The sequence below is a fragment of the Aquarana catesbeiana genome, linkage group LG01 (genome assembly GCF_042186555.1).
Source record: "Aquarana catesbeiana isolate 2022-GZ linkage group LG01, ASM4218655v1, whole genome shotgun sequence".
NCBI classification, from domain to species: domain Eukaryota; kingdom Metazoa; phylum Chordata; class Amphibia; order Anura; family Ranidae; genus Aquarana; species Aquarana catesbeiana.
Window position 1 is genome coordinate 1,168,289 of NC_133324.1, and position 21,598 is coordinate 1,189,886.

General features: G+C 49.5%; 1 protein-coding gene across 2 annotated transcripts in view; it reads left to right on the plus strand.

The window, feature by feature from the left end:
• Positions 1-21,598, plus strand: part of LOC141129327 (pancreatic secretory granule membrane major glycoprotein GP2-like) — a 43,583-nt gene that overhangs the window by 12,807 nt on the left and 9,178 nt on the right. Inside the window, exons 1-6 of one of the 2 annotated variants that reach the window (XM_073617302.1) lie at positions 1-50; positions 2,122-2,316; positions 2,399-2,488; positions 5,825-6,045; positions 19,172-19,302; positions 19,643-19,882. The exon at positions 1-50 is cut by the window's left edge and continues 296 nt beyond it. In XM_073617302.1, coding sequence (XP_073473403.1) covers positions 1-50; positions 2,122-2,316; positions 2,399-2,488; positions 5,825-6,045; positions 19,172-19,302; positions 19,643-19,882 — 927 coding nt within the window. The remainder of the gene's footprint in view (positions 51-2,121; positions 2,317-2,398; positions 2,489-5,824; positions 6,046-19,171; positions 19,303-19,642; positions 19,883-21,598) is intronic. The other variant, XM_073617293.1, reaches the window with a different exon arrangement.

The following is a 21,598-nucleotide window of genomic DNA, read 5'->3' on the forward strand; positions in this document are numbered from 1 at the left end:
CCGGGTCCGTTGTTGGAAAGTCTGGGATTCCCGATTAATCAAAGCATTTTGTAGGTGTGAATTCCCGTTCACCTATTGTTTTCTATCTGTCTGATCCTCTCTTGCAGTGGTGATTGATATTGTGACCAACTGTACCTGTAGAGATAGCCAGCGTGGAACAAACTTCACAGGGTAGTATTGGGGGCATTAGTAGTAGGTTGACTAAAGCACCTAAACCCGAGGTAAGTAAATTGGTAACCAACCAACAAACCAACAAGGAGATAGTATGTTGTCACGGACCCCCGTACTCAAGATGAGTCTGTCTGCTGTAAAAGCTTCCTCTGTGCATGACCAGCAAGATCCAAGACCCCTTAGCTCTTCCATTCATTCGTCGAGACATCAAGTGTAGGGAAGCAAGACTGTTTATTCAAACACAGGTACCATTATGCAACTGCTTTGCATAATGACACAGGGTATTCAACTTTCCAGCAGTAGACTGTCCTACCAGCAGGGGGTGCTGTTGGAGGAATCCTCCCCCCTCCCCTCGCCACCTTGCCCCCCCCGGTTTACATGCTAGAAACACATAACATCCCATAATAGGTTGCCCCAAAGGGAGACACAAACAGTAGAACAATGGGATACAGCCACACCTCAAACGATCTAGTAAAAAGTCTACAACAGTTTATGGGACCAAGCTCATAAAATATTTCAACAGTTGAAAAGGTGAAATTATTTATCTTGATATGATTTCTGGAGGGGGAAATATTAAGGTCTCAAGTGAAAGAGTCCATTCATTCCTTCAGGACAAACCACAGATACAGACATCCAGGACAACAACGGTAAAAAGGAAATGCTGAGTCTGGTGTGGTTGTACGGTGAGTTGGGTTAGTGCAGACCCAACTGGGGTTCTCGGTCACCCTGTGCCCCTAATAGACATACCCCATAGAAATATCCTCTTGTGGGGTATAAAGTATGTGTCTGAGCTTTAATAAACAGTTATTCCTTTGGATTTTACCCCACATCTTGTCTGTCTATGATGCTTGGGGTTAAAATTGGCTGGTATTAGCTCTTGGTCTGCTCGAAGCGGTTTGGAGGGCAGGAGGCACTGTTTGGTGTAAACAAAGCACCTAATTGGGGGTGCCAAGCAGTTCTGTCACAGATAGATGGATAGTGTGATGGCCCCCCTTACTCAAGAAGTGTCTGTCTGCCGTATAAGCTTCCTTTGTCCAGTTCCAATGTGATCCAAGACCCCTTACCCACCCAGTCACTTGTTGAGACATTAGTGTAGGGTGGAAACATAGGACTGTTTATTCAAACACAGGCAAAAAAGAGATCTACACTCAGAGGACAATCCCCCTTCTTTGCACAATGACACAGGGCGGAGTATACTTTACTTCCCCCAGTAGCATGACACACAGGTGTATTCAACTTTCCAATAGTAGACCATCTTTGGGAGGGGCTGCTGGAGAAATCTCCCCCCCCTCCCCTTCACAGCTAAGCCACATAGACATATACATCCCATAATAGGTTGCTCCCAAGGCAGACACAAACAATAGAACAATGGGATACAGCCACACCTCAAACAATCTAGTAAAAAGTATTCAACAGTTTATGAGACCAAGCTCAATACAATATTCCAGCAGTTGTAAAGGAGGAATTTATCTTCATATTTTCTTGAGGGAAATTGTTCATAAATATTAATGTCCAAAGTGAAAGAACCCCTTCATTCTTTCAACACAAACCACACATATAGAACCCTGGATAACGGGTAATATGAAATGCTGAGTCTGGTGTGGTTGTACAGTGAGTCTGATTTGTGTAGATCAGACTGGGGTTCTCAGTCACCCCGTGACCCTAATAGACACAGGGTGACTTACACATAGGAGAGGACGGGGGGCTAGACAAGGAGTTTCCAGAGCTCTCTCTAAGGTAAGCTGGGTTCCACAAGCCCCCCGCCCAAAGTGACTCCCGTCACAGATAGATAGATATGGGGTGGATAGATAGATAGATAGATAGATATGGGGTGGATAGATATGGGGTGGATAGATATGGGGTGGATAGATAGGTAGATAAATAGATATGGGGTGGATAGATAGATAATAGATAGACACCCAAAAACCTTATCTCTCCATCTCTTGGCAGACTCCTGGACCTCCTCGGCTTCTGTGGGTCTCTGTTCCTCTTGTGCGGGGGTCTGTTATGAGTATAGTGGTTGTTATTGTTCCAATGGTTTTGATGTTTGTCTCCCGGATGTGAACATCCCGTGCGATGTTAATGATCTCAGCTACTGCTGCCCCCCGGGGTTATACTATAACCACACTGCCTCATGCTGCACAGGTAAGTGTCCTCCTCCCTCATCTCCATCCCTCATACAACGACTTCTATGAGATTTATCGGATGTATGTTTTATCTTTTACAGAGACATCGATCTGCTTTCAGGAGTGCGCTTCAGACGAGGTGTGCGACATGGGAGTGTGTGTGTGCAATTACAGCATCTACCAAGATAAGAGTAAGCTCCTCCTCTATCTTTCTTCCCTTGGTGATGAGTAGTACAGTCCTGGATTCAGTCTGAGTGGGGCTCGGTCTGAGTGGGGCTCGGTCTGAGTGGGGTTCGGTCTGAGCGGGGTTCGGTCTGAGCGGGGTTCGGTCTGAGCGGGGTTCGGTCTGAGAGCGGTTCGGTCTGAGTGGGGCTCGGTCTGAGTGGGGTTCGGTCTGAGCGGGGTTCGGTCTGAGCGGGGTTCGGTCTGAGCGGGGTTCGGTCTGAGTAGGGCTTGGTCTGAGTGGGGTTCGGTCTGAGTGGGGTTCGGTCTGAGTAGGGCTTGGTCTGAGCGGGGTTCGGTCTGAGTGGGGTTCGGTCTGAGTAGGGCTTGGTCTGAGTGGGGTTCGGTCTGAGTGGGGTTCGGTCTGAGTAGGGCTTGGTCTGAGCGGGGTTCGGTCTGAGTGGGGTTCGGTCTGAGTGGGGTTCGGTCTGAGTTGGGTTCGGTCTAAATGGGGTTCGGTCTGAGTGGGGTTCGGTCTGAGTAGGGCTTGGTCTGAGTAGGGTTCGGTCTAAATGGGGTTCGGTCTGAGTAGGGCTTGGTCTGAGCGGGGTTCGGTCTGAGTGGGGTTCGGTCTGAGTAGGGCTTGGTCTGAGTTGGGTTCGGTCTAAATGGGGTTCGGTCTGAGTGGGGTTCGGTCTGAGTGGGGTTCGGTCTGAGCGGGGTCGGTCTGAGTGGGTTTCGGTCTGAGTAGGGCTTGGTTCAGTCTGAGCGGGGTTCGGTCTGAGTAGGGCTTGGTCTGAGTGGGGTTCGGTCTGAGTGGGGTTCGGTCTGAGTGTGGTTCGGTCTGAGTGGGGTTCGGTCTGAGTGGGGTTCGGTCTGAGTGGGGCTCGGTCTGAGTGGGGCCTCGGTCTGAGTGGGTTTCGGTCTGAGTGGGGTTCAGTCTGAGTGGGGTTCGGTCTGAGTGGGGTTCGGTCTGAGTGGGGTTCGGTCTGAGTGGGACTCGGTCTGAGTGGGGCTCAGTATGAGTGGGGTTCGGTCTGAGTGTGGTTAGGTATGAACGGGGCTAAGTATGAGCGGGGTTCAGTCTGAGTGGGGTTCGGTCTGAGTGGGGTTCGGTCTGAGTGGGGTTAGGTATGAACGGGGCTAAGTATGAGCGGGGTTCAGTCTGAGTGGGGTTCGGTCTGAGTGGTGCTTGGTCTGAGTGGGGCTCGGTCTGAGTGGGGTTCGATCTGAGTGGGGTTCGGTCTGAGTGGGGCTCGGTCTGAGTGGGGCTCGGTCTGAGTGGGGCTCAGTATGAGTGGGGTTCGGTCTGAGTGGGGTTCGGTCTGAGTGTGGTTAGGTATGAGCGGGGTTCAGTCTGAGTGTGGTTCAGTCTGAGTGGGGCTCGGTCTGAGTGGGGTTCAGTCTGAGTAGGGTTTGGTCTGAGTGGGGTTCGGTCTGAGTGTGGTTAGGTATGAGCGGGGCTAAGTATGAGCGGGGTTCGGTCTGAGTGGGGTTCGGTCTGAGTGGGGTCCAGTCTAAGCGGGTTAAGTCTGAGCAGGGTTCAGTCTGAGCAGGGTTCAGTCTGAGAGGGTTTGGTTTGAGCGGGTTCGGTCTGAGCGGGGTCCAGTCTAAGCGGGGTTCAGTCTGAGCGGGGTTCAGTCTAAGTGGGTTCGGTCTGAACGGAGTCCGGTCTGAGTGGGGTACAGTCTGAGCGGGGTTCATTCTGAGCGGGTTTGGTCTGAGCGGGGTCCAGTCTGAGTGGGTTTGGTTTGAGCAGGTTTGGTCGGAGCGGGGTCCAGCCTCAGCGGGGTTCAGTCTAAGCGGGTTCGGTCTGAGCGGGGTCCGGTCTGAGCGGGGTTTAGTCTGAGCGGGTTTGGTCTGAGAGGGGTCCAGTCTGAGCGGGGTTTAGTCTGAGCGGGTTTGGTCTGAGCGGGGTTTGGTCTGAGCAGGGTCCGGTCTGAGCGGGGTCTAGTCTGAGCGGGGTCCAGTCTGAGCGGGGTCTGGTCTGAGCGGGGTCCGGTCTGAGCGGGGTCCAGTCTGAGCGGGGTCCAGTCTGAGCGGGGTCTGGTGTGAGCGGGGTCCGGTCTGAGCGGGGTCCGGTCTGAGCGGGGTCCGGTCTGAGCGGGGTCTGGTGTGAGCGGGGTCCGGTCTGAGCGGGGTCTGGTGTGAGCGGGGTCCGGTCTGAGCGGGGTCCGGTCTGAGCGGGGTCTGGTGTGAGCGGGGTCCGGTCTGAGCGGGGATAAGTTTATTGTGGCCGGTGGTTGATGTCCACATTCTGTGGTTTGTTGTTCTTTGAATGTTATAAAACTAAATAAAAAGTAATTTACAAAGGAAAGCAGTTTGGATGCAGAACCCGAGTCACAGTGATATCAATGGGAGCTGAATCTGTCATATCAGAAAATGCCCATTTTCTGGTCTAATAGACAAAGGGGGTGTCAGAAAGAATAACAAGACAGCGAGTGGGAACATGTAGTACCAATGCAAAAAAAAAAAAAATAATCCTAAAAATCCATTCAGCCGGATTCACAGGTTCATTCTGTCCTCCTGGGACCGGGAAAGTGTGCTTGTATGTCTCCAAGTAACACAGACAGACGCTGGGATCACGCTGAGCTCAGCAGAATCCTCCATAGATTGCTCTACTGCTTTTATCTACACTGTAAACATGAATAACAAAGGAAGGTGGTGGCTTCAGAATCAGCCAATCAGACACTTGTATTAATTCAAAAGAACCAATCACACACATGTATATATTCGAATAGAATTCCAGTAGTGATGTATGCAGAGCCATGTGGTCAGCCCCTCTGTGTCTCACAATTTGAACACTTACTTACATGGCTCTGAACACGATCATGTGCACATTCCCACCGCTACCAATGACGTGAGCCGTACTTTATCATGGCTCAGTGGGTCATCATTTTTGTATGGTTATGCTATGGTCCCCATGTACGCAGATCCGTTTGCTAGGAGCGTTAATGCGATCGCCATGAGGTGGCCAGTCTCTTGGTGAGGCATAAACGATCGTCCCTAAAAGAGCAAACAGATCCGCCGTGTCCACAGGAAGGTTTCTGCAGCCAATGGTCTTCCACCAACGTCTGTATGTGCGAATACCCTCACATGAGCGTATTACAGCAAAACCAACACTGGGGGGCGTCTGACAACATGTTGTCCAGGGATGAAGATCCACGTCAACCATAATAAACGACCCCCCCCCAAAAAAAACCTGCCAGCTATCAGCGCTATCTACTCCTGACCACTGCCCGCTATAGCGGTGTCTTCCCCTGTCGGTGGTGGGATAACGTGTGACCTTTGTCTCCAGCTCAGTGTTGTCTTTGTACGTTCCTCGCAGCGAATGTGACGTCTCTGCGCTCTGCTTGTCTCTGCAGATCTTACAGATCTCCACCCTGCGCTGATCTGTGCAACTGATGTGATGACGGGTTTGGTCAGCCAATGTCTGCTCTCCTACCTGGGTTATGACCTCACGTCTATTCATCTGATGACCTCATCAAACTTCTGCACCTTCTCTTATTCTGATATCTTCAATGGGCAGAAAGTCACCGCCCTGCAGGCCTTACCAACATCCAACTGGTGTGGGAACAGAGTCACGGTAAGGATGGATCACATACACTCCATAAATCTACAATACAACCGACCTCCAGACCGACACCTACAAACCCACCCACAAATCCACACCCACAAATCTACACCTCCAGACCGACACCCACAAATCCACACCTACCAATCCACACCTACAAATCCACACCTACAAATCTACACCTCCAGACCGACACCCACAAATCCACACCTACAAATCTACACCTCCAGATCGACACCCACAAATCCACACCTACCAATCCACACCTACAAATCCACACCTACCAATCCACACCTACAAATCTACACCTCCAGACCGACACCCACAAATCCACACTTACAAATCTACACCTCCAGACCGACACCCACAAATCCACACCTACAAATCTACACCTCCAGACCGACACCCACAAATCCACACCTACCAATCCACATCCACAAATCTACACCTCCAGACCGACACCCACAAATCCACACCTACCAATCCACACCTACAAATCCACACCTACCAATCCACACCTACAAATCTACACCTCCAGACCGACACCCACAAATCCACACCTACAAATCTACACCTCCAGACCGACACCCACAAATCCACACCTACAAATCCACACCTACAAATCTACACCTCCAGACCGACACCCACAAATCCACACCTACCAATCCACACCTACAAATCCACACCTACCAATCCACACCTACAAATCTACACCTCCAGACCGACACCCACAAATCCACACCTACAAATCTACACCTCCAGACCGACACCTACAAATCCACACCTACCAATCCACACCTACAAAACCACACCTACCAATCCACACCTACAAAACCACACCTACCAATCCACACCTACAAATCTACACCTCCAGACCGACACCCACAAATCCACACCTACAAATCTACACCTCCAGACCGACACCCACAAATCCACACCTACCAATCCACACCTACAAATCCACACCTACAAATCTACACCTCCAGACCGACACCCACAAATCCACACCTACAAATCTACACCTCCAGACCGACACCCACAAATCCACGCCTACAAATCCACACCCACAAATCTACACCTCCAGACCGACACCCACAAATCCACACCCACAAATCTACACCTCCAGACCGACACCCACAAATCCACGCCTACAAATCTACACCTCCAGACCGACACCCACAAATCCACACCTACCAATCCACACCTACAAATCTACACCTCCAGACCGACACCTACAAACCCACCCACAAATCCACACCTACAAATCTACACCTCCAGATCGACACCCACAAATCCACACCTACCAATCCACACCTACAAATCCACACCTACCAATCCACACCTACAAATCTACACCTCCAGACCGACACCCACAAATCCACACTTACAAATCTACACCTCCAGACCGACACCCACAAATCCACACCTACAAATCTACACCTCCAGACCGACACCCACAAATCCACACCTACCAATCCACACCTACAAATCCACACCTACAAATCTACACCTCCAGACCGACACCCACAAATCCACACCTACCAATCCACACCTACAAATCCACACCTACCAATCCACACCTACAAATCTACACCTCCAGACCGACACCCACAAATCCACACTTACAAATCTACACCTCCAGACCGACACCCACAAATCCACACCTACAAATCTACACCTCCAGACCGACACCCACAAATCCACACCTACCAATCCACATCCACAAATCTACACCTCCAGACCGACACCCACAAATCCACACCTACCAATCCACACCTACAAATCCACACCTACCAATCCACACCTACAAATCTACACCTCCAGACCGACACCCACAAATCCACACCTACAAATCTACACCTCCAGACCGACACCCACAAATCCACACCTACAAATCCACACCTACAAATCTACACCTCCAGACCGACACCCACAAATCCACACCTACCAATCCACACCTACAAATCCACACCTACCAATCCACACCTACAAATCTACACCTCCAGACCGACACCCACAAATCCACACCTACAAATCTACACCTCCAGACCGACACCTACAAATCCACACCTACCAATCCACACCTACAAAACCACACCTACCAATCCACACCTACAAAACCACACCTACCAATCCACACCTACAAATCTACACCTCCAGACCGACACCCACAAATCCACACCTACAAATCTACACCTCCAGACCGACACCCACAAATCCACACCTACCAATCCACACCTACAAATCCACACCTACAAATCTACACCTCCAGACCGACACCCACAAATCCACACCTACAAATCTACACCTCCAGACCGACACCCACAAATCCACGCCTACAAATCCACACCCACAAATCTACACCTCCAGACCGACACCCACAAATCCACACCCACAAATCTACACCTCCAGACCGACACCCACAAATCCACGCCTACAAATCTACACCTCCAGACCGACACCCACAAATCCACACCTACCAATCCACACCTACAAATCTACACCTCCAGACCGACACCTACAAACCCACCCACAAATCCACACCTACAAATCTACACCTCCAGATCGACACCCACAAATCCACACCTACCAATCCACACCTACAAATCCACACCTACCAATCCACACCTACAAATCTACACCTCCAGACCGACACCCACAAATCCACACTTACAAATCTACACCTCCAGACCGACACCCACAAATCCACACCTACAAATCTACACCTCCAGACCGACACCCACAAATCCACACCTACCAATCCACACCTACAAATCCACACCTACAAATCTACACCTCCAGACCGACACCCACAAATCCACACCTACCAATCCACACCTACAAATCCACACCTACCAATCCACACCTACAAATCTACACCTCCAGACCGACACCCACAAATCCACACTTACAAATCTACACCTCCAGACCGACACCCACAAATCCACACCTACAAATCTACACCTCCAGACCGACACCCACAAATCCACACCTACCAATCCACATCCACAAATCTACACCTCCAGACCGACACCCACAAATCCACACCTACCAATCCACACCTACAAATCCACACCTACCAATCCACACCTACAAATCTACACCTCCAGACCGACACCCACAAATCCACACTTACAAATCTACACCTCCAGACCGACACCCACAAATCCACACCTACAAATCTACACCTCCAGACCGACACCCACAAATCCACACCTACCAATCCACACCTACAAATCCACACCTACAAATCTACACCTCCAGACCGACACCCACAAATCCACACCTACCAATCCACACCTACAAATCCACACCTACCAATCCACACCTACAAATCTACACCTCCAGACCGACACCCACAAATCCACACCTACCAATCCACACCTACAAAACCACACCTACCAATCCACACCTACAAATCTACACCTCCAGACCGACACCCACAAATCCACACCCACAAATCTACACCTCCAGACCGACACCCACAAATCCACACCTACCAATCCACACCTACAAATCCACACCTACAAATCTACACCTCCAGACCGACACCCACAAATCCACACCTACAAATCTACACCTCCAGACCGACACCCACAAATCCACGCCTACAAATCCACACCCACAAATCTACACCTCCAGACCGACACCCACAAATCCACACCCACAAATCTACACCTCCAGACCGACACCCACAAATCCACGCCTACAAATCTACACCTCCAGACTGACACCCACAAATCCACACCCACAAATCTACACCTCCAGACCGACACCCACAAATCCACACCTACAAATCCACACCCACAAATCTACACCTCCAGACCGACACCTACAAACCCACCCACAAATCCACACCTACAAATCCACACCCACAAATCTACACCTCCAGACCGACACCCACAAATCCACACCTACAAATCCACACCCACAAATCTACACCTCCAGACCGACACCTACAAACCCACCCACAAATCCACACCTACAAATCCACACCCACAAATCTACACCTCCAGACCGACACCCACCAATCCACACCTACAAATCTACACCTCCAGACCGACACCTACAAACCCACCCACAAATCCACACCTACAAATCCACACCCACAAATCTACACCTCCAGACCGACACCCACAAATCCACACCTACCAATCCACACCTACAAATCTACACCTCCAGACCGACACCTACAAACCCTCCCACAAATCCACACCCACAAATCTACACCCCCAGACCGACACCCACAAATCCACACCTACAGATCTACACCCACAAATCCACACCTCCAGACCGACACCCACAAATCCATACCTACCAATCCACACCTACAAATCTACACCTCCAGACCGACACCCACAAATCCACACCTACAAATCCACACCTCCAGACCGACACCTACAAACCCACCCACAAATCCACACCCACAAATCTACACCTCCAGACCGACACCCACAAATCCACACCTACCAATCCACACCCACAAATCTACACCTCCAGACCGTCACCCACAAATCCACAACTATCAATCCACACCTACAAATCTACACCTCCGGACCGACACCCACAAATCCACAACTACCAATCCACACCTACAAATCTACACCTCCAGACCGACACCCAAAAATCCACACCTACAAATCTACACCTCCAGACCGACACCCACAAATCCACACCTACCAATCCACACCTACAAATCCACACCTACCAATCCACACCTACAAATCTACACCTCCAGACCGACACCCACAAATCCACACCTACAAATCTACACCTCCAGACCGACACCCACAAATCCACACCTACCAATCCACACCTACAAATCCACACTTACCAATCCACACCTACAAATCTACACCTCCAGACCGACACCCACAAATCCACACCTACAAATCTACACCTCCAGACCGACACCCACAAATCCACACCTACAAATCTACACCTCCAGACCGACACCTACAAACTCACCCACAAATCCACACCTACAAATCCACACCCACAAATCAACACCTCTAGACCGACACCCACAAATCCACACCTACCAATCCACACCTACAAATCTACACCTCCAGACCGACACCTACAAACCCTCCCACAAATCCACACCCACAAATCTACACCTCCAGACCGACACCCACAAATCCACACCTACAGATCTACACCCACAAATCCACACCTCCAGACCGACACCCACAAATCCATACCTACCAATCCACACCTACAAATCTACACCTCCAGACCGACACCCACAAATCCACACCTACAAATCCACACCTCCAGACCGACACCTACAAACCCACCCACAAATCCACACCCACAAATCTACACCCCCAGACCGACACCCACAAATCCACACCTACAGATCTACACCCACAAATCCACACCTCCAGACCGACACCCACAAATCCATACCTACCAATCCACACCTAGAAATCTACACCTCCAGACCGACACCCACAAATCCACACCTACAAATCCACACCTCCAGACCGACACCTACAAACCCACCCACAAATCCACACCCACAAATCTACACCTCCAGACCGACACCCACAAATCCACACCTACCAATCCACACCCACAAATCTACACCTCCAGACCGTCACCCACAAATCCACAACTACCAATCCACACCTACAAATCTACACCTCCGGACCGACACCCACAAATCCACACCTACCAATCCACACCTACAAATCTACACCTCCAGACTGACACCCACAAATCCACACCCACAAATCTACACCTCCAGACCGACACCTACAAACCCACCCACAAATCCACACCCACAAATCTACACCTCCAGACCGACACCCACAAATCCACACCTACCAATCCACACCCACAAATCCACACCTACAAATCCACACCTACAAATCCACACCCACAAATCTACACCTCCAGACCGACACCCACAAATCCACACCCACAAATCTACACCTCCAGACCGACACCTACAAACCCACCCACAAATCCACACCCACAAATCTACACCTCCAGACCGACACCCACAAATCCACACCTACCAATCCACACCCACAAATCCACACCTACAAATCCACACCTACAAATCCACACCCACAAATCTACACCTCCAGACCGACACCCACAAATCCACACCCACAAATCCACACCTCCAGACCGACACCCACAAATCCACACCTACCAATCCACACCTACAAATCTACACCTCCAGACCATCACCCACAAATCCACACCCACAAATCTACACCTACAAATCTACACCTCCAGACCGACACCTACAAACCCACCCACAAATCCACACCCACAAATCTACACCTCCAGACCATCACCCACAAATCCACACCCACAAATCTACACCTCCAGACCGACACCCACAAATCCACACCTACCAATCCACACCTACAAATCTACACCTCCAGACCGTCACCCACAAATCCACACCTACAAATCTACACCTTCAGACCATCACCCACAAATCCACACCCACTAATCTACACCTCCAGACCGACACCCACAAATCCACACCTACAAATCCACACCTACAAATCTACACCTCCAGACCGTCACCCACAAATCCACACCTACAAATCCACACCCACAAATCTACACCTCCAGACCGACACCTACAAACCCACCCACAAATCCACACCCACAAATCTACACCTCCAGACCGTCACCCACAAATCCACACCCACAAATCCACACCCACAAATCTACACCTCCAGACCGACACCTACAAACCCACCCACAAATCTACACCTCCAGACCGACACCCACAAATCCACACCTACCAATCCACACCTACAAATCTACACCTCCAGACCGACACCCACAAATCCACACCTACAAATCCACACCCACAAATCTACACCTCCAGACCATCACCCACAAATCCACACCCACAAATCTACACCTCCAGACCGACACCTACAAACCCACCCACAAATCCACACCCACAAATCTACACCTCCAGACCGACACCCACAAATACACACCTACCAATCCACACCCACAAATCTACACCTCCAGACCGACACCCACAAATCCACACCTACCAATCCACACCCACAAATCTACACCTCCAGACCGACACCTACCAATCCACACCTACCAATCCACACCCACAAATCTACACCTACAAATCCACACCCACAAATCTACACCTCCAGACCGACACCCACAAATCCACACCTACAAATCCACACCCACAAATCTACACCTCCAGACCGACAGCTACAAACCCACCCACAAATCCACACCTACAAATCTACACCTCCAGACCGACACCTACAAATCCACACCTACAAATCTACACCTCCAGACCGACACCCACAAATCCACACCTACAAATCCACACCCACAAATCTACACCTCCAGACCGACAGCTACAAACCCACCCACAAATCCACACCCACAAATCTACACCTCCAGACCGACAGCTACAAACCCACCCACAAATCCACACCTACAAATCTACACCTCCAGACCGACACCTACAAATCCACACCTACAAATCTACACCTCCAGACCGACACCCACAAATCCACACCTACAAATCCACACCCACAAATCTACACCTCCAGACCGACAGCTACAAACCCACCCACAAATCCACACCTACAAATCTACACCTCCAGACCGACACCTACAAATCCACACCCACAAATCTACACCTCCAGACCGACACCTACAAACCCACCCCAGAGATACACAAATCTCACCTGTCTGTGTGTCAGAAGAAATGTCATTCCGTCCGGCCAGCCTGGTGATTTATATATAGAGGGTGAATAAGGTTCAGGAAGGCAGGATCTATCAGTATGAAGACCAGGAACATGAGGGACATGACCTCAAACTAGCAAAAATGACCAACCTACCAAAAAGGATAGCGGATGCTTGGAACGAACCTCCAGCATAGGTAGCGAGTCAATAAACAGTACGGCCACTAGATGGAGCTGTGGAGTATACACATTTCCCTATGACGTCCAGCACCCTCTAGTGGGCATAGTGAAGTTATCCATTCACACTGGTTTTTTTTTTCCTATGATTAACATTCAAACGGCAGAACATCGAGCCTGAGAGCATTTGATTTTTCCCCCATTCGAAGAAAATGATGTACATGCAGTCTCACGGGATGGATAACCCTGTGATCTTTTATTTTTTTTGCAAACTTACAAACAAAACAAAGTTTTGTTTTTTTTTAATGGGAAGTGTGTAAAATATTCAAACAAACCAAAAACAAAAAAAGTTTAATAGTAAATAAAAAAAGCAGCAGGGAAATAATAGTTGAAGGGAGAAGGAGAATAAGGAGTTCAGTATATGTGCTCCCCCCACCCCCCACCTTGTGAAGCATTCAGTTAAAAATAGAAATAAAGGGCAAAACATTTGTGTATAGATATAAAAACCGCTATATATATATATATATATATATATATATATATATATATATACATACCTTTTCTTCCCTTTTTTTTATAAGCGATCACATCACCCTCTGTTCTCAGTTGCATAAGAGCTGAGGGAGGAGAAACATCAGCCCACTGGTCTTCCCAGTGAATGGCTGTGCGAGGGACGGCGTTTCAGCACAAGCATGATCATTGGATTATAGCTACCAGCACAGCCAGAAAACTGACCATGCCGTTCACTCATGCCAAGTGTGGTCAGTTTATAATAGGAAAGCAGAGGAACTGGCAGGATCATCGGGGATTTCACACAAAGGAAGCAATAAAAAGAGAACAGGAAACTTTGTCATACCAGTACATGGGACAGCGGACACGTATATAGCATATGAAATGTTGGGGTAACATATTCTTTAACTAGGGCTGATTAAAGTACACTAAGGGTTAAACAAAGGAATATAAAAAAAAACTTTTTTCCTTGTCAGCTTTCAGTCAATGAAATAATCTGCAGATCAAAATTCATTTCTTTGATCTGCAGATGAATGAACAGAAAGATACAAAATAACAATATGTTACATTATAGCTCCCATCTGATCAATGTTTATAAACAATGTTACTTTGTATCTCTCTATCTCCTGTCTGATCAATGTTTATAAACAATGTTACTTTGTATCTCTCTATCTCCCGTCTGATCAATGTTTATAAACAATGTTACTTTGTATCTCTCTATCTCCCGTCTGATCAATGTTTATAAACAATGTTACTTTGTATCTCTCTATCTCCCGTCTGAACAATGTTTATAAACAATGTTACTTTGTATCTCTCTATCTCCCGTCTGATCAATGTTTATAAACAATGTTACTTTATATTTCTCTATCTCCTGTTTGATCAATGTTTATAAACAATGTTACTTTATGTATTTATTTTAGTATGAAATTAATTTTCTTGCTGACTTAATACTTCGGGGGCACATTTTTGGTTTGATGAGACATGGGTGTACTTCTAGTTGGGATTGATATCTGTCAATGTATGAAGTTGAGTACTTTGGGAGGATAATACGGTGAACATCGGACACTTGGTTCTCTTGGATTTGACACATCATTGGAGGAATATTGAGAAGGGGTGTGGCCCTATACTTCAAACATTAGTTTGGAGAGGGGATTCAGCAGCCCTGGAGACATATCAGTGTTGGGTTGGGGGATTCAGCAGCCCTGGAGACATATCAGTGTTGGGTTGGGGGATTCAGCAGCCCTGGAGACATATCAGTGTTGGGTTGGGGGATTCAGCAGCCCTGGAGACATATCAGTGTTGGGTTGGGGGATTCAGCAGCCCTGGAGACATATCAGTGTTGGGTTGGAGGATTCAGCAGCCCTGGAGACATATCAGTGTTGGGTTGGAGGATTCAGCAGCCCTGGAGACATATCAGTGTTGGGTTGGAGGATTCAGCAGCCCTGGAGACATATCAGTGTTGGGTTGGAGGATTCAGCAGCCCTGGAGACATATCAGTGTTGGGTTGGGGGATTCAGCAGCCCTGGAGACATATCAGTGTTGGGTTAGGGGATTCAGCAGCCCTGGAGACATATCAGTGTTGGGTTGGAGGATTCAGCAGCCCTGGAGACATATCAGTGTTGGGTTGGGGGATTCAGCAGCCCTGGAGACATATCAGTGTTGGGTGGGAGGATTCAGCAGCCCTGGAGACATATCAGTGTTGGGTTGGGGGATTCAGCAGCCCTGGAGACATATCAGTGTTGGGTTGGAGGATTCAGCAGCCCTGGAGACATATCAGTGTTGGGTTGGGGGATTCAGCAGCCCTGGAGACATATCAGTGTTGGGTTGGGGGATTCAGCAGCCCTGGAGACATATCAGTGTTGGGTTGGGGGATTCAGCAGCCCTGGAGACATATCAGTGTTGGGTTGGGGGATTCAGCAGCCCTGGAGACATATCAGTGTTGGGTTGGGGGATTCAGCAGCCCTGGAGACATATCAGTGTTGGGTTGGAGGATTCAGCAGCCCTGGAGACATATCAGTGTTGGGTTGGGGGATTCAGCAGCCCTGGAGACATATCAGTGTTGGGTTGGGGGATTCAGCAGCCCTGGAGACATATCAGTGTTGGGTTGGGGGATTCAGCAGCCCTGGAGACATATCAGTGTTGGGTTGGAGGATTCAGCAGCCCTGGAGACATATCAGTGTTGGGTTGGGGGATTCAGCAGCCCTGGAGACATATCAGTGTTGGGTTGGGGGATTCAGCAGCCCTGGAGACATATCAGTGTTGGGTTGGGGGATTCAGCAGCCCTGGAGACATATCAGTGTTGGGTTGGGGGATTCAGCAGCCCTGGAGACATATCAGTGTTGGGTTGGAGGATTCAGCAGCCCTGGAGACATATCAGTGTTGGGTTGGGGGATTCAGCAGCCCTGGAGACATATCAGTGTTGGGTGGGGGGATTCAGCAGCCCTGGAGACATATCAGTGTTGGGTTGGGGGATTCAGCAGCCCTGGAGACATATCAGTGTTGGGTGATTCAGCAGCCCTGGAGACATATCAGTGTTGGGTTGGGGGATTCAGCAGCCCTGGAGACATATCAGTGTTGGGTTGGGGGATTCAGCAGCCCTGGAGACATATCAGTGTTGGGTTGGGGGATTCAGCAGCCCTGGAGACATATCAGTGTTGGGTTGGGGGATTCAGCAGCCCTGGAGACATATCAGTGTTGGGTGGGGGGATTCAGCAGCCCTGGAGACATATCAGTGTTGGGTTGGAGGATTCAGCAGCCCTGGAGACATATCAGTGTTGGGTGGGGGGATTCAGCAGCCCTGGAGACATATCAGTGTTGGGTTGGAGGATTCAACAGCCCTGGAGACATATCAGTGTTGGGTTAGGGGATTCAGCAGCCCTGGAGACATATCAGTGTTGGGTTAGGGGATTCAGCAGCCCTGGAGACATATCAGTGTTGGGTTGGGGGATTCAGCAGCCCTGGAGACATATCAGTGTTAGGTGGGGGGATTCAGCAGCCCTGGAGACATATCAGTGTTGGGTTGGGGGATTCAGCAGCCCTGGAGACATATCAGTGTTGGGTTGGGGGATTCAGCAGCCCTGGAGACATATCAGTGTTGGGTTGGGGGATTCAGCAGCCCTGGAGACATATCAGTGTTGGGTTGGGGGATTCAGCAGCCCTGGAGACATATCAGTGTTGGGTTGGGGGATTCAGCAGCCCTGGAGACATATCAGTGTTGGGTTGGGGGATTCAGCAGCCCTGGAGACATATCAGTGTTGGGTTGGGGGATTCAGCAGCCCTGGAGACATATCAGTGTTGGGTTGGAGGATTCAGCAGCCCTGGAGACATATCAGTGTTGGGTTGGAGGATTCAGCAGCCCTGGAGACATATCAGTGTTGGGTTAGGGGATTCAGCAGCCCTGGAGACATATCAGTGTTGGGTGGGGGGATTCAGCAGCCCTGGAGACATATCAGTGTTGGGTTGGGGGATTCAGCAGCCCTGGAGACATATCAGTGTTGGGTTGGGGGATTCAGCAGCCCTGGAGACATATCAGTGTTGGGTGGGGGGATTCAGCAGCCCTGGAGACATATCAGTGTTGGGTTGGGGGATTCAGCAGCCCTGGAGACATATCAGTGTTGGGTTGGGGGATTCAGCAGCCCTGGAGACATATCAGTGTTGGGTGGGGGGATTCAGCAGCCCTGGAGACATATCAGTGTTGGGTTGGAGGATTCAGCAGCCCTGGAGACATATCAGTGTTGGGTTGGGGGATTCAGCAGCCCTGGAGACATATCAGTGTTGGGTTGGGGGATTCAGCAGCCCTGGAGACATATCAGTGTTGGGTTGGAGGATTCAGCAGCCCTGGAGACATATCAGTGTTGGGTTGGAGGATTCAGCAGCCCTGGAGACATATCAGTGTTGGGTTAGGGGATTCAGCAGCCCTGGAGACATATCAGTGTTGGGTGGGGGGATTCAGCAGCCCTGGAGACATATCAGTGTTGGGTTGGAGGATTCAGCAGCCCTGGAGACATATCAGTGTTGGGTTGGAGGATTCAGCAGCCCTGGAGACATATCAGTGTTGGGTTGGGGGATTCAGCAGCCCTGGAGACATATCAGTGTTGGGTGGGGGGATTCAGCAGCCCTGGAGACATATCAGTGTTGGGTTGGAGGATTCAGCAGCCCTGGAGACATATCAGTGTTGGGTGGGGGGATTCAGCAGCCCTGGAGACATATCAGTGTTGGGTGGGGGGATTCAGCAGCCCTGGAGACATATCAGTGTTGGGTTGGGGGATTCAGCAGCCCTGGAGACATATCAGTGTTGGGTTGGGGGATTCAGCAGCCCTGGAGACATATCAGTGTTGGGTGGGGGGATTCAGCAGCCCTGGAGACATATCAGTGTTGGGTTGGGGGATTCAGCAGCCCTGGAGACATATCAGTGTTGGGTTGGGGGATTCAGCAGCCCTGGAGACATATCAGTGTTGGGTGGGGGGATTCAGCAGCCCTGGAGACATATCAGTGTTGGGTTGGAGGATTCAGCAGCCCTGGAGACATATCAGTGTTGGGTTGGGGGATTCAGCAGCCCTGGAGACATATCAGTGTTGGGTGGGGGGATTCAGCAGCCCTGGAGACATATCAGTGTTGGGTTGGGGGATTCAGCAGCCCTGGAGACATATCAGTGTTGGGTTGGTCAGAGCAGAAGACAATGGTGGTAGAAATGATACAATGTAACGTGATTGTCCCCGGATCCTCACATCTCTGTCCTCTGATTTCAGGAAGAAGGATCCAGACTCTTCGTCACCAACACCATAGACATCGGTGCACCAGTAAACTCCAACATCACCGCCAGTCCAATCAGCTTCAACATCACCTGCCCGCTCTTCACCGGGACATACCCCCTCGCTCGGTAAGGAACCTGATACATTGTTTAGAGCAATTAATTACATCAAGCAAAGTAGTAGAATACCTTTTAGAAATGGCTGTGAGAAGAGCGGTAGGAGAAGTCCTGGAACTAAGGAGTCCCCACCAGGGAGACTGAATGGGTATTTGGTCTGCAGAACATTTACTGGTTTGTGTCCCTCTTGTGATAACTGATGACCAGACGGGGAAATCAGAATTTAATCCAAAGGGGCAGGAGGTGGAAAAGTTTTAAAAGGAAGATTAGTGTCAGGTGGTGGGAAGATGAACACAGATATCTAAGAGATCACCAGTCTGCACTCTCAGGAGGTGTTTTTTTGTTTCTCCAGGACGGTGGTGATATCCGGAGTGAACGCGATGGAGCTCTATCCTCTCACCATGGCTGCTTACAACGATACAGAATTTATGGCTCCCTATACAGCTGATCAAAGGATCCTGGGGTCAGAGGTCTACGTGGCACTGTACGCCTACATGGATGGGGAGACCTACGTTCTCCGACTACAGGACTGCACCGCCAGCCCCACCGCTGACCACAACAACATAAAGGCTCTCCATCTTGTATCACAGGGGTAAGTCTGATGTCCTTTGGTGTCTATAGGAATGAATAATACCCAAAGAAACTACCCATAGTGCACCACTCCTTAACAATGGAAATATATTGCAGTTTATCAGCTATTATATGTGGTGGTGATGACAATAGTATTCATTTTTCAGGATATTTACACATTTGATTCTACCTTGTGATCCTGCCAGAAACCTGTGACGGGAGTCACTTTGGGTGGAGGGCCCATGGAACCCAGCTTACCTTAGAGAGGTCAGGAAACTCCTTGTCCAGCTCCCCCCGACCCCTACTATGTGTAAGTCACCCTTTGTCTATTAGGGGCGCAGGGTGACCGAGAACCCAGTCGGGTCTGCTTAACCCGGCTCACCGTACAACCACACCGGACTAAGAATTTCCTTTTACCCCTGTTATCCAGGGTTCTATATGTGTGGTTTGTAATGAATGAATGAAGGGGTTCATTATTTCTGAACAATATCCCTCAAGAAATATATGAAGACTATTCCTGGTTTGTTTGATTCTGAACTATCCATGTTCATTGAAAGAGCCTCTGTTCTTCAATGTAGGAGATGGACAGTCTGCTACTGGTGGTCTCCTGCTATTGTCTGTGTATTGTGGTGTTATGTGTTTCAAGCATGTAGAGCGGGGACAGGGTGGAGAGGGGAGGGGGGATTTCTACAAAAGCCTCCCTGCTGATAAGGAGGTTGAAAATTTGAATGTACCTGTGTGTCTCTTGTTATGAGATGTTAAGTTTCCCCCACCCCCGCCCTTTGTCATTATGCAAAGAAGAGGGGTTGTCCTCTGAGTTTATATCTCTTTGTGTAGCGCTAATAACATATGTGAAAAATTAAAATTGAGTTCCACCAAGTGACATGTAAAACAATTAGTGAAAAAACATATTACAAATAACCAATGAACTAAAATCACAAATGTATGTGAAAAAAAGTCCAAAAATTCTTGATAAGTCCACAAATAAAGTAAATAGATGAAGAACACCCATTCAAGAGAGGTTTGTGACAAAAGGTGCCTAGATATGGTCCACCAAAATGTGTGTGAGTAGAGTCTGCTTACCAGACGGCGATGACTGCTATTATGGCAGTCTCGCCCAGCATAGGGATTATGGTCTCCCAAAACCCAAGGTACAATACGGGATCGGTAGTTCTAACACTCCATCAGACTGCGACTCCTCTTGCCACTCCGGTAATTTTACCAGTCATTTAGGGAAGGTCAGGTGGGCTTTGTTTGTGTCCTTTATTGCGTTGCTGCCTGCTAAATGCGTGGCGGGCCCCAATAAGAGTGGACCTTTGTTAAGAAAAGGTCATCAGCGCTATTGGCTATATACCCAGCCAGGGCCTCTCTGGGACGTTCCTGAAGGGTTCCTTCGGGCCACAGTATGGATCACCCGACCACAGTCTATTAATGTTGTAATTGTCAGGGTTGGGCTCAGCCCTTCCTTCTCAAAGCTGGCCGCTCAGAGCTGGCAATTAGCCGACAGCTGAGCGGCCAGCTTTGAGAAGGAAGGGCTGAGCCCAACCCTGACAATTACAACATTAATAGACTGTGGTCGGGTGATCCATACTGTGGCCCGAAGGAACCCTTCAGGAACGTCCCAGAGAGGCCCTGGCTGGGTATATAGCCAATAGCGCTGATGACCTTTTCTTAACAAAGGTCCACTCTTATTGGGGCCCGCCACGCATTTAGCAGGCAGCAACGCAATAAAGGACAC